General features: G+C 39.0%; 1 protein-coding gene across 1 annotated transcript in view; it reads right to left on the bottom strand.

The window, feature by feature from the left end:
- The window catches only part of si:ch211-186j3.6 (neural-cadherin), a 393,221-nt gene that overhangs the window by 137,912 nt on the left and 240,309 nt on the right, over positions 1 to 15,000 (bottom strand). Inside the window, exons 25-26 of the mRNA XM_059351714.1 lie at positions 13,779 to 14,008; positions 2,164 to 2,441 (exon numbers count right to left, since the gene is read on the bottom strand). Coding sequence (XP_059207697.1) covers positions 2,164 to 2,441; positions 13,779 to 14,008 — 508 coding nt within the window. The remainder of the gene's footprint in view (positions 1 to 2,163; positions 2,442 to 13,778; positions 14,009 to 15,000) is intronic.

Raw genomic sequence — 15,000 nt, 5'->3', positions numbered from 1 at the left:
GGAGGTATCTTTGAAGTGCCCATTAGAGGAGTCAGACTGATCAACCCCTACATCCTGTGTTTAGCAGAAAAAGTCAATAAATCTATAAAATATCAAAGCTATTTCATAAGTACTTCTTTATGTAAGTGTTTACCGCTTCAGTATGAAGACGTCAACAACTACAAACATGGTCAAAAGTACTTTAAAGTACTACTTAATGCTTTTAGTGTACCTGAGCCATTAGAAACTACAATAAATTGTGAAAAGCTTTTGAAAAACCTAAAAAAATAAAAATAAAAAGCTCAAATGCATTTTCATGTAGGTGACATTTTTACGTGAGTAGTTTCTGCTTCAGCATGGAGACATCAACAACAACAACAACTCATGTTATTCCTGGCAGCTGATGGACAGAAGTGTACAGGTACTTTGTGGACTTAATGTTTTTAGTGTAGCTGAGCCGTTAGAAACCAAAGAAAATGTGTGCCATGTTGCTGAGGTTTTTTTCATGCTTTTTTCCTCCTTTCCTCTCCTCATGTGTGCTGTATTTCTCTCTCTTCATACCCTGTCTTCCTGTCCTGTCTACCTCGTGATATTGTTTGTGGGTGTTTTATGCGTTCTGGACGGGTTGATGGCTCAATTTCATTGTACTTGGACTTGTTACTCTGTGCAATGACAATAAAGGGTTCATTCATTCATTCATTCATTTAAGTTACCAAAGTTAATAAGGTAACTGTAGGTTAAAAGTCTTACTCAAGAATAGAAAAAACGGGTAACCTAACTACACTAGCTTGGTTATTTTGCATTTGGGAACAGAATTGCATAAATTATCATCTGTTCACCTGAGATAGTCAAAATATATGCTCTTCATTTTGGGTCATTTTTCTGTTTGTATGTTGTTTTTTGTTAAATCAAAGTATTTTGAAGACACCATAATGGTTTATTGTCCCATGTGGAAAGTCATTATATATATATAATACATTTTGACTTTTTTAATGTATTATTCTTTTTTTTTACCTTTTTTTAATAGTGTGTAAGTAATGATGCATGAACTGCAATGATACAATTATTTTAGACAGGAGCAGAAATGTACTGGTTCTATGCTCATTAGGTTAGTTAAGAGAACATGGTTGATCCTTGGTATTTGAAAAGGTCTTCTTTAGCTAAATACTGTGACAATTTATGGTGATTCTTTGACGTTTGTACTGAAAAATGTACTGAAATAACTCAAGAGTACTACAAGCTGTGTAGCATGATTTTTCGGAAGTGAGACCTAAAGGAGCCTTTGGCTTTTAAACCTCTTATAATGAGGCTTCATAATTAAGGCAACAGGAGAAAGACAAAGGTCAAAATTATAATCTCAATTTTTAACCTCCATTGCCAGGCGACAATAAAGAACAAGGACAGTGTGAGAAAGAAAGAGGAAGCAACAGAGAGAAAGAGTGAGACACACACACACACAGATAGCTATTCCAGTGTACAATCATGTCCAAAATTACCCTTTGCACTCTGTGATTTTTTCATCTCCAGCTCATTGTTCCTATTTTCCCAGCTCACTCTATATAACTCTGCTGACCTCCCAAACCACAATTGCACATTGGGATTCAGAAATAAAAGCTAAAGTAATTTCAGTTTTTATAGTAGAGGAATGAAACATTGCATTTCATATTTTCTCCTGCAAAAGACTGATTAAGTCAAAGTTTGACTGATAAAGTAACTTTTAGGTGTGAAACAAACTGAATGCATAGTGTGTGTTTACACGTATACATGTGGGGTATGAAAAGTGTCCAATTTTCAGTCAAATAAAACTAAAGTGACACCACCGGCACAGTGATACAACATTTACATGTAAACAGTTTCAGAATATTGCATCATTGTATTCATATATTCATATTTTTACTTTTTTAGCAATCTAAGTTTTCTCTTCTGTAAATTACTTGGAAAACTAAATAGCACTGATGCCCTAGGTTATTGTCTTTTTTTCTGTGATAAAGTCAAAGTGAAAGGAGGATTAGGTAATAAACTGTTTTCATCTGCACTAATTCTTATAAGCTCTGTTACCTCTGGGCATGCAGATATCAAACATCTTGTAATTGGTAACTATCATAATGTAACTGCAAAAAACAAGAGCATTTCGTTGCACATTATTAGAAAAAAAAAAAGCAATGGCGTTTATTTTCAACTCACCTGTAGCCATGCTGAGTGTCCACACACACACCTCCATTGAAGCAAGGGTTTCTGGGATATGCAGTGCAGGGCTGATGGGTCTGCTCTCTGCCTGGGCAGGAGCACACCGCCGTGGAGTCCACTGTCACAGATACAAGACTCAAAGTCCCATAATCCACCACCGTGGGTGTGTCCCGCACATTCAAAACGTTGGTGCAGCCACCGGCCCCGGCACACTCTGAACTAGGACACTCGTTGATCCGGACTTGGAACACACTAACCTGCAGGAAAGACTGGAGCTGGATGGAAAAAGACAGAAGAGAAAAAAAAAGTTATTGGCATGAAACGGGTGAAACAAAAGGTGAAACTTAGGACTTTACCAGTACTTTAGTTCCAAACACTGCAGGCGCTGTGATGTTTTTCTTTCTTTCTTTTTTTTTAAACTGACCTGTGTGTCAGAGACTATAAACAGTACAGCAGGGTGTAGCTCCGATTGCACACACTCTTATACCTACCAGTAGGAGTTTGTAATGTAGTGATAATGATCCCCCACCATCTTCCCACCCACTACCATTACCAACTGAGTTCAATCAGCAGTCTCCCATAGCCAGACCTATCTCCACAGTGCTGTGTCAGCCCTGGAGAATGGTCTCACTGCACCCATGATCATTCTGCTTTAGGGGAAAAAACGCTTCAGCCTGTCTATATTTCTTTAAAGCAATCACTATCATCTTTGGCAGGAATAAGCCCAGGATGCATGAACAATGCCCGTGTAAAATAGATGGAAGGGGAGGGAGAATGACACGTAAGAGACCCAACCATTGACAGGTTTATAGGAACAGTCTACACCCAGAGAGTCGCACTATTCAATCATTTGACAAGCCAGAATAGTCAGGCGGCTTAGCTAAATAAAGGGGACACGCTGAACAAAAGCACAACATTTTTTCCACATGCTCTCTATCACCACAGGTTTCAATTTTTGGTAGGAGCCACTTCATCAAGATGGCCGATCCGAGATGGCACCCATATAAAGTCTATGAGAACCAATACATCTTCCAAGCCACACAGAAGGTCAATCTTGGTGTCAAAATCTACATTTTCTGGGTCAAGGAATCATTTAAAGCTGTTTAGAATATCACTAGATGATTATTTGATCAAATAGAAATGTTCATTTTCACCCAGACTGGTAGGCAACTTGCTTCAAGTGCTGCAGCAGAGAATCCTGAGCTGAAAATGTTTGGAATCTAATAATTATGTAAATACATGGCCAAAATGAACATATCTATTTGATCAAATAATCATCTAGTGATATTCTCAACAGCTTTAAATGATTCCTGGACCCAGAAAATGTATATTTTGACACAAAGATTGACCTTCTAATTGGCTTAGAAGATATACTGGTTCTCATAGATTTTATATGGCTGCCATCTTCGATCTGCAATCTTGATGAAGTGGCTCCTACCAAAAATTGAAACCTATAGTGATAGAGAGCATGTGGAAAAAATGTGGTGCTTTTGTCCGACGTGTCCCCTTTCTTCCCAAATCTGGTCCTAAGCCGCCGGACTAGAAGCACCACAGCCTGGTATTGAGTTTGGGTCCATTTGCAACTTTCATAAAAAGAAGAAGCAAGTCCTAGTCCAGCAACTGTCATGCTGTCTAAGATGTAACTTTAATACTAGCACTCAGTGATCCATAACATCAGCTATTAACAGTAAATATATTCACAGGTAATAATGTCTGGATAATCTAGTTCACGCAGTCCAATAAACACAAGTATACGCATCAGCACACAGATAAACGGCAGAATGCTGATGTGGAATGTGCATATTGAATATGACAATAAATACAGTAGGCTGTTGAGGTCTAAGAACTCAAGCTGTTTTTCTGCACCAGTTCCTGAAAAAGTGGGCTAAATGGTGATGAGGCAGAAAGGAAACTATGACTCTCTAGGTTGAACAGTTTGATAACACACTGGAAGGGAAGTGGAAGTTAAATTGAATATGTCCTGTAGTGTTGTTGTGTAGGTGTGTGCGTGCGTGTTTGTATTTTGTGTGCCGTCCTTGTGTGTCTGGAGTGACAGCGGTCAACGAGAGTTTACATACAAGTTCATGCACTCATGTAGAGCAGGCGTGCATGCACAGGCACACAGAAATACACACACAGACCCACTCAATGTGAATTGTGTTGAACCGAAAGAGGGTCACTTCATGCTCAATGTTCTGGACTGATTGGACCTCATTCAGTGTGACTGGATTGTGCTCACTAACCATGCAGTTCACATCTATTCCACTTATTCCACCAAATGGCCTGTGCTGCAGTAGCTGTGACTGGGATACAGGTTGTGTTTTATGGATGATTGTTATTGCTGGCTGATGTCTCATGTCACTTGATCTTTACACACTGTACATTTAAAAAGCGACTGTGGTTTTACACTCAAGACTACCTGTGGTCTCATGTATAAAGATTGCTTAGGCAGATTGTTTGTCATGCACATGCCACCTGTATAAAAGTGAACATGACGTGAGAATGTGGGGCAAACTCTCAAGCAGTGGTGAGAATATGTGGGTGACACCGCAAACTCTTTGATGCTTGAAATGTTGTTTTTTTTATACGGTACTGCAACTTAACTCAATTCAAACTGAACCGAACTGGCATCATTATTTCCATATTGATTTGCAGTTTACCCCCCTCTTTAAGGTGCACTAATTATGAGGGTGTTCAATTATTTTTATTATGATTAATATGGAGCACGATGTAAACCTCGTGAAACTCATCTCCCCACATATAACGTGCCTTACTCACTGTGTCAAAACCATGATTGCAGACAGTTTTTTTTTTTTTTGGGAGATGTTAACGCATGTCAGGCACACAGACATCCACGAGGTGAAGCAAGGAGCGGCGAGCTGCACAGATCTATTTCCCTCGGGGGAGAAAATGCAGCGTGGGTGGGCAAATGCACTCTGAATAAGTCAGGTGTGATGCGTAACTGATCCCGTAGATGATTGATGAGGGGGAAAAGGTGTAGGCCAATTATGATGGTATCTATATAGAAACTCAGGTTTTATATTGACACTAAAGCTGAAAATGTTCAACTAAACTAAGCATTAATACAACATTTAGAACATGACGTCATTGCTGGAACTTCATGGTAAGTGATATGAACAGAAAAAAAAGTGTTTGGAACATACTGAGCACACAAACGGAGAATTAAGAGTTGGATTATGCTGCAGAAATGTATTTGAATATTTTATCTTTGGCTCATAAATACATCTCAGAATTATCCAGAGTTATCTATTGTAGCAAATTTATTTAAACTATGGTTGTCAATCTAGGAAATTAAATTAATAATAAAAATGAAAATCTTACATGCGTTTTTTAATAATTAATAATAATAAAAAAAACATATGTAATAATGTATATTTGTCCGTGAAGGGGAGACTCGTGGGTCTATCCACAGAACCACAAAACACATTTTCACTGAGATATTGTGAGGGAGTTTTTAAAAATGCCCCTGCCAGTTTTTCCTTGTGTGACTTTAGCTTCTTCCAGTTTTATTTGATACAGTTGAGTATCATTAAACTCGCTAATGCTTGGAACTTAACACATTTATATTGCCAGCACTAATTTAAACAGCTTGTGACTAACTCAAGTACAATATTTTTTACAGTCGCCTTTGTTTCGTACCACACTTTACAACACGTCAACATAATTGACCATGTTCACACACACACACACATTCATACACTGCACAGGCTGCCTTGCAGGTCCTCTATGACAGCTATTCTCAACCTTGGGGTCGGGACCCCAGTTGGGGTCGCAAGATGATTTCTGGGGATCGCCAAATCATTTTGGAAGTCAGTGTGTGTTAATGTGTTTTAGTCTTTTTGGTCACTTAATGTCTTTTTTTGGTAATTTTGTCTCTTTTTTTGATAATTTTGTGTCTTTTTAGGTCATTTTGTGTCTTTTTTTGATCATTTTGTTTCTTTTTTTGGTCATTGTGTGTCTTTTTTGGTCATTTTGTGTCTTTTTAGGTCATTTTGTGTCTTTTTTTTTATCATTTTGTGGTCAATTTGTGTCTTTTTTTAGGTCATTTTGTTTCCTTTTTTTGGTCATTTTGTTTCTTTTTTGAGTGCTCTGAACTGTGCGTGTGAGATTGTGTTCAGTGAGCGGGGGTCACGGACAACATCCATGTTAAATTGGGGGTCGCGACTCAAAAAGGTTGAGAACCACTGCTCTATGAGCCCAAGTGAGAAGCCCATGTTCTTTATTACACAATGTGAATGCATTATAAATACTGATGGAAAGATGTATAAAAAAAGATGGGGTCCGGTCAATAGGGCTTCTCCTTAATGTAGGTCAAGTTCTGTGCCGTCTACTTCCCAGCACACGATAATGGATCCTTCAAATCCTTGACATTAAAAGCCAATGAGACACACTCCCGCAGTGTAGAAATGTCTGCAGTGGGAGGAGGAGGTAGAGAGGGGGAGGAGGGGCTAATTATTAGGGGGGCAGGAGGTGCAGGATGCAGACAGGAGGGAGACATCTGGGATAAGAGAGGTTTGGTTAAAGTCAGCATCATGCTGTCAGCTGGTTAAAAACCAGCAGGCTGAGATATAATCATGAACATAACTTTTGTTTGCAACCCCCCGGACCAATCATATGTACAGAAACATTAATACAGGGGTGTCAAACTCTGGCCCGTGGGCCAAATTTGGCCCGCAGTGTAATTTTATTTGGCCCGCGAGGCAATACCAAATTATTACATTATTATTGTACTAATTTAATATATTTTATTTGATAGGGGCAATGCAGTTAGCATAGATACAGGACATGCATCTGATGTGCTGCATACAGAGATATAGCTTCAGCTAATTTTCAACTCCTGTCCCTAGTTGGGCTTTTACAACTACATACAAAATCACAATACTATAAAAATCCAATATACAATTACACCATCTACAAAATAGAATAAAATTACAAACAATTACAATAAACATTTACCCTGAGAAAAAAATAAAAAAGAAACCCTGTATAAATATAGCTTAGAGTTTAAAATCATCATAAATCTATACAACAATAAGGAGAAAAGAAAGAAATAAGAGAGAAAAAGAAAGAAAGAAAAAAAAAAAAAGCTGACCTACCGGTAAAAGGTTTATTTGATCAATGTTGGCCCGCGATTTTATTCAAGCTTTAAATTTTGGCCTCCCTGTGTATTTGAGTTTGACACCCCTGCATTAATACGTTGGTGCCATCCTGTTCAATGACACCCAAAAGAGGGCTTTATTCATGTTATATTATTTATTCATGCTTATAATTATTTCCTTGTTAGTTTGGCATGCCAATAAGACACATTTATTATCTTCTGTGGATTATATTTTGAATTAAATATTTCCCTTGTCCATAAAAGCCCATAAAAACAGGCTTTAACCCCCAACCCAGGCCTACATGGCTAAAAAATGAATCAGCATGCCCCATCTTTTGTATATAGTATCGAGGTAATGTACAGAGAGCCGTATGTTGGGTCTTTCAAAGGCAGAACAGTATGTATAGTGAGCAACAAAGGACCAGGGGGATGCATTGTTCCTTGGACCATTGTTCCAATGCACTGAGAAGCTTGCACAATCCTCTCCACTGCCCTCAGGGCCACATTAATATAATGACAAGATGAACCCTTGTATCAGAGCGCCATACCAATGATTTTTAAAAAGTCGAAAACCAATGTAGTATCATTAAAAGTCAAGTGGAGCGTGTTGGATTGAAAACACTGAGGGATAACTTCCATTATTGAGCTAGAGCAGGGAGAAATAGAGAGACAAAGGGAATAAAGATTTTTTTTTTAAATTCTCCTACTTCTGAGGCATTACTGGAGAATTGAGAACATTAATAATAAGCGCTGCTTCATCTTCTGCGCCCCTTTCCTTTCATTCCAGCCCTCCTCCTTCCCCTTCCTCTTCATCCCCCAGCTCCCCCCCCCCCCCCCCCCCCCCTATCTCTCCAGCTCTCGTTCATCCTCTCCATCGCCACGCTTCACATCTCATTCTGATCAATGTCTTCTCCGGAGAACCTGGCTGAATTCAGATGAAACGCTCGGCGCTCTCCTCACAAATCACACCTGAGAGGCTGGGCCACTTCTACGCTCACACATCTTTCTATCCCTCTCTGCTACTACTACTCTCTCTCTCTGGCCATGCTTTTCTCATCCTTAAAAACTTATTCACACACTCACATGCTTTTCTTCGCTTATCTAATCTTTCGTCTCTTTTTCTTCCTCGACAATAGTCACATGAAAAAAAAGAGAGGGCACCCAGGAAAGAAACTAAGAGAGAGGCAAAAGGTTGAGTGTGGTGATTGACCCGAACTGACCACCATAACCATGACTGGACTCTAGAGTTACACTGTTTCCCACCGAACACACACATACACGCACACAAACACACACACACACACACACACACACACACACACATATGCAAATACAGACTGGCTCATTTCCTCTGAGGACATCGGGTCAGCTCTCTTGCTTTCTCTCCCTGCTGGTGAAATGCATACAATTCAACTTTCTTTGGTTCACGTTCTCTCTCACTCACTCGCACTCTCTCTCTCACACACACACACACACCTACACACACACACACACACACACACTCCTACTCCCATTCAGACTTTTGAAACGTGAAATGAGGTCTGACTGAAGCCAGCGGCCAGGGTGCGTCAGTGTGATGAAGTGAAACGTTTGTTTTTTTACTAACTCTCTTCTATATAATGATGATGTGCTTTTTGGTGTTTTCAATTGTGCTTAGCCTGCCCACTCTACTGTGTGAAATGTTATTTATTAAGACAATTTATGACTAAATCAACAGTAGGAAGATCTATGACATTTTACACACCTCTCTTGTTTGACAAAGCACAGTTCTGTTGGAGAGGGGTTTTTTTCTATGACTGCAACAGCCAAAGTATTACAGGCATAATCCACACTGTGCATTTCAGTTAGAGTCAAATTGGGTTGGATTTAAAAGGATGTTCCACACTCATGGACTATGAATAAAGTAGAAATAACAGGGTTTTTTTCCTGGGTTGGCCCAGAAAGAACTGTCCAAGACAATGGCCTAAATCAGACCTAATTTCCCCGTGTCCTGGATAACAGAAGTGGTCTGTCGGCTTATTCTAGGTGGAGGGCAATCTGTAGAGACCAGTTTATATCACTGACACTAGAAAGAAGTTAAAAATGTTCACCACAGGTGGCCCGTTAAGGCAAACTAGGCAAGCTGTGTCTTTGGCAATATTAATGGGTGTTTTGGGGGAAAGGGAGGGGGACTTGGAACACAAATCAGCCAATTAAGGAAAACTTTCTATTTGTATGTATCAGGCTTAGGGGTTTTAAACAAGGTAGCAGTGTTTTAGCTAAATACACTAAAATACAATATCATTCAATAAGATTCTCTCTCTCTCTGTACTCTTTTCTTTTTTCATAAGCCACCTCTGTAGGAGTGACTTTCTTAATTCTAGAATGGAGAACTGCCTGGAAAAAAAGTGCATCACCCTGACGTATTTGAATGTACCAAATAATATTTGTGAAGTGTCTTTTTCCTTATCAAAGTCATTTTTCATCTTCTGATTAATATACAGTAGATCTAGTTTGATTCTGCAAAATATCATAGGTCTTCATTATCCACCAAATCCCCTGATTTTGAATATTACTATAAGTTAAAAAGACTGACTTTTCATTAAAAAATAACCAAAAAAATAATTCATTTCTATTGATTTGTCTGAATTAAATTCCACACCAAATCTGTCTTTGTTGCTCTCTTTGTCAACACGAAAAAAGAAAGCTAGTAAGGAATGCTGGCTGGATAATCACGACAATTAACAATCTAAAAGCCTGGATAAAGGTGAAAATGCTTTAAACAAATGCAACTACTGTACAATAACCAAAGTATCAAAATGAAGTAACAACTATATGAGCAAATCAGTTTAATGATGTTATCCTTTGTATTTTTTAATTCCACAAAATTCTCCACATATCTTTTTTTCCCTTTTTTTTATTACATAAGCTCTTGGCTGGTACTGGATATTCTGCAACACTTAACCCAGTGTTGCAGAATATCAGCTCAATCGAAACTGTCTAGTGCAAAAAAGATATCTGGTAGTCTCAAGTTTTCATCTAGAGATAGACTGAAACATTGAATCTTTTCTGGGTTGAATCGACCATAAAAGATACAGTGACATAGTTGTGCAGTAAAATATTTTCTGTTGTCGGACTCTGTGCTGGTTTTGAAATAAATGTATGAGGTGAAAGGGGTGCCTCTCAGCTTTAATTGGAGAGATTTTACATTCATACCCGATAAACTGTGTTGGGCTGTGTTCTGTAGCCATGTTTATACACAACCCCATGATATAAAGGGACAGAATATAATTGGGAAAGTTAACAAAAAGCTACACAAAGTCATCATATTTAATTTTTAGTTTCAAATCACTGGCAGTGAATGAGTGAAGTGTACTGGAGTGTTCACGACAAACAGAAAGCAGAAAAACTTATTTTCACTTCTTGCTTATTTGAGGGCTTATTGTCTCCAGTCTTCTCTTCAAGAAGTGATAATTTGAGAGTCAAGAACACATCGGTTTTTTTCTTGTCTGTGCATTTAACATCATTGTGCTGCTACTCTTTCTTAAAATAAGAGGGCTATGTATTAAAAAAAATGACTACAAGAATAGTTACTGTACTAAATAGGATGGTCATTTCAAACCTGCTGCACATAGGGTGGCTGAATTAAAGGCTAGACCATTTACAGCAGCTCAAGTTCATTTGGACAGGTGAAAATGGCTCTACCAAAATCTGGTGGAGAATAAGGAGCGGCTCCCTTTTTAAGAGAGCTGTTCTCATAATACTTCCATACCCAGAGGGGGATCATTCAGACTCAGTCTGGCACTTCAAAAAAACATTGTAGTGGGCATTTTGCACCTGCTTTTGATCTGCTTAAGGTTTCAATTGCTCCACCAGCTCTGTTCTCCTCATTATTCAGATGCATTCTTCTGCAAACCTCCAAGTATGCCGACGCCAGAGAAGACTTCGTGATTTCTTTTCTGCTCAAACTGACTGACAGACAGCATCATGTCATTCTTAGTCGGGCTTTAGTTGGCAGACGTAAATTACTTGCAACTGTCAGAATACACAGAAGAAGTCAGAATCTCCAAGTTAAGCATATTATTTAAGGGTATTACCATAAAAGCTCTGAATCTTCCAGGATTTGGGGCTGTGAAGCAGTCAGTTTGTCACGCTAATGTTAGCTCGAGCTGCTAGAATGCAGAGCTGTCAACAGACTCATTGAGAGAGTGTCCATTAGATATCATTAAGCCAGTTTTACATTGTCAGGTGTGACTAACCAACACTATTTCTCTGGCCGATTGGTTCCAAAATAATCCAAAATGGCTAGTGTTAACCTTGCAAGAAAATGGGTTTGCCATTATGCTTTGTTGGTGTTTGATAATCTTCAGACCAGTAATACAGGATTGGAGTGCAATTTAACTAATAACAAAAACCCCATTGCAATTCAAACTGCAACAGCTCTTTTTCACAGCAGACAATAGGTACAGGTGTGACTAATACCATTAACAATAGCTGTTTAATTCAAGTGCCCCAAAAATCAATGAATGTGTGCCAGCATGCACAATACCAGGAACATAAAATACTGTGATAGGTGAAAGCCTGTTGCAACAATGGTCCGAAAAATTACAATTCTCCAGCCACAGGTTCATATCCTGAGCAACACTCTAAGACACAGCACAGCAAATAAACACAAAACGTGTATTCTCTCTTTGTCTTTTGAAATAATGTTACACCAAACAATGCACACATAATTCCACTGAGCACCCCACTTATGGGGTTTTGCGGTAAACTAAATATTGCTGATCTGCTTCCATAGACATCATCATTAACAAGGAAAGTGGTGCCAAGCTCACAACACTGCACCTGCCAATCACAAAATGCTAATCAAAATCTGTACGCATCCTTTACAGCAGCTATTCTCAACCTTGGGGTCGGGACCCCAATTGGGGTCGCGAGATGATTTCTGGGGGTTGCCAAATCATTTTGGAAGTCAGCTCTGTCTCCACTGTGTTAAAGTGTTAATGTGTTTTAGTCTTTTTGGTCTTTTTTTTGGTCATTTTGTGTCTTTTTTTGATCATTTTCTGGTCAATTTGTGTCTTTTTTGGTAATTTTGTTTCCTTTTTTAGGTCATTTTGTGTCTTTTCTGGTCATTTTGTGTCTTTTTTGGTAATTTTGTTTCCTTTTTTAGGTCATTTTGTTTCTTTTTTTGGGTGATCTGAACTGTGCGTGTGAGATTCTGTTCAGTGAGCGGGGGTCGCGGACAACATGCATGTTAAATTGGGGGTCGCGACTCAAAAAGGTTGAGAACTACTGCTTTACAGAACAGTTATGGAAAAGAAATTTTGTTGATGAGTGTGGAGGTTTTTCACCACATTGTTTGCTCTGTAATGCAATATGATGTTGACCATAAGAACAGTTACTTCCCCTCTGCAACTGGCCTCATCAACAAGGCCAGAGACACTGAATCCCCCTCTACATGTTGCATAATCGTAAAGCAGACTCACCTGAACTTATATTGCACATTGCTTATAGAGATACTGTGAACTTGCACGTTCTTGTCTTCCCTCATTACACCACAGAAAATTCCTCGAATGTGAAAACTGATTCTGATCAAACCGGCGTACATCTATCCATTTCTCAGGCAGTTTTTGTATGTATTTTACTTGGCTGTGGCATCTTGTTTTCCTGTCGTATATAAAAAACTCTACACAAAGTTGGGGAAAAATAAATAGAGAAAACTTTCAGGACAAATGAGCATCAGAATGATGAAAGATACATACTTTGATGTTTTTGTTTTTAAGTCCATTGGCCTGCTACGACTACAATGGAAAGCTGTTTTTCAGGCATGAGAGATCAAAGGAGAAACCCAGGTGGGAACTCAGAACGTAGACGCTACAATATCCACCATAACAAGCAAACACTGCCGGGAAAGCAGGTGAGACATTTTTCGCTCTTTTTGTTGAATTAGACGAACAGATACTTTACTATCCACCTAGAAGACAGAAACACATATAAATATGTTTTGAGTCTATGGTTGACAGTATTTACTGCACGGACGCCAGACGTGTGTTGTTTTTAAAGGGATTTCTTGTGAGTGAGTCCAGGATATTTGACAAACTGCTCCACTCTAACAGTTTTATTGCTGTACCATGTTATGTGTAGAATGTTGACTGTCAGTGCTGCAGCCAGCACACAGACACAGCGTCTCATATTTTGACTGACATACCTGATTTGTTGAAATTTAGCGCAGGCTTCAGCCAAAACACTGCCAGAGGCAAAACTGCTGCCTCCAACCAACAAGTGTGTCATATGGGATTTCTCTGTGGCTTGATTTATCCAGTGCATTTGTAGCTTTTTGCTCACTGGTGTGCACTTGGTTTGATTGTGTTAGTTGAATGATATTTGTGTCATTCAGAGTTGTGTTGTCAATCAATCAAGTGGTGGCGCGCTAACCCAGTCAACAACAAAACAAGCAGATTGTGTCTATCTTAAGTATCGACATGGATAAAATGCAAAACAAACGCTGACCTACCTTTTGTTTGTGTGCGGCCAGATAACCATGGATTTTCTCGGGCTGGAGGAAGGAGGGGCCCCCGTGCACAGCAAAGCGAACATCCAACATTCGCTCTTTCACATCCATTAGGCTAAAGATGTTGACATCATCAGGTGGAACAGAGAGCATCTCAGACAGGAAGTCCACCAGCAGCTCGTAGCGGCTCCGCTGCTTCCCTCTCAGTTCAATGAACTCCTTTGCTGTGATGTCTGAGAAACACACACAAACACACACAGGATTTGAATGGTAGTCTGTATAGAAGTGGCCTCATTATTTCCACCCCTGCTCAAGGATAAATCCAATTATTTTCAAACCGGAACACTCAAGACTGGAGCTGTGATGATAAATTATTGAAAATGGCTCACTTTATCTGACAAAATCTTTTGTTTGGTGGGTAATTTTGTGTCTGTATAGTATGTCTGTTTTCCTGTGTGTGTGTGTGTGTGTGTGTGTGTGTGTGTGTGTGTGTGTGTGTGTGTGTGTATGTGTGTGTGTGTTGCAGGTGAAGCCAGTGATTGGGAGTTGGATTTCAATACCTAACTGTGCCAGTTAAAGGTAATTACACTCTTGACAATTTGTTGTTCACACCGTAATCATAGTTAGCAGCAGGCTCTTATAGAAAGAAATCTTGATCATTTTATTTCCAAAAATGTGTCCAGCACCTGTTGTTTATCATGTCAGAGTTGTATGTCTAAATACCAAGTTTAACAGTGATATGATGCATTTTTCTAGATGACTGAACTCATCGTGGCACAGTGCCAGTTGTGCTCCAGAGGGAATGTTATCCTGGATACACATTACTTTTATTTTATTTGAGACAATACAACATTGGCGATGGCTAAATATTAAAGGCCACCGTGTTTAGGCACAACCATTGATCTCATCATCATCATCAGAATGTAACGTTAGCATTTTAAATAAATATTCCTGGACTCGTGGTATGTTTGGTCAACATGTGGGGGAATTTAAGCTTCTGCTTGCACTCTGAATCCAGCTTGTATTCAAAGTTCTGCAGAAGAATTCACTTATGCACTGCACTTCATTACTTTCAAGATATGGGCAACATGCTCCCCTGATGGTGATTAGTTTTAAAAAAAATGTTTTTTGGCTTTTAATGAAATGAGTGTAAGTTAAAATACACAAGATTTATTGTTTTGTTTCTTACCCTTGTATTGAATTAGATATCAATAATCATGGAATT

The sequence above is a fragment of the Centropristis striata genome, chromosome 2 (genome assembly GCF_030273125.1).
Source record: "Centropristis striata isolate RG_2023a ecotype Rhode Island chromosome 2, C.striata_1.0, whole genome shotgun sequence".
In the NCBI taxonomy this organism is placed as follows: Eukaryota; Metazoa; Chordata; class Actinopteri; order Perciformes; family Serranidae; genus Centropristis; species Centropristis striata.
This window is presented reverse-complemented; position numbering and strand designations above follow the sequence as displayed.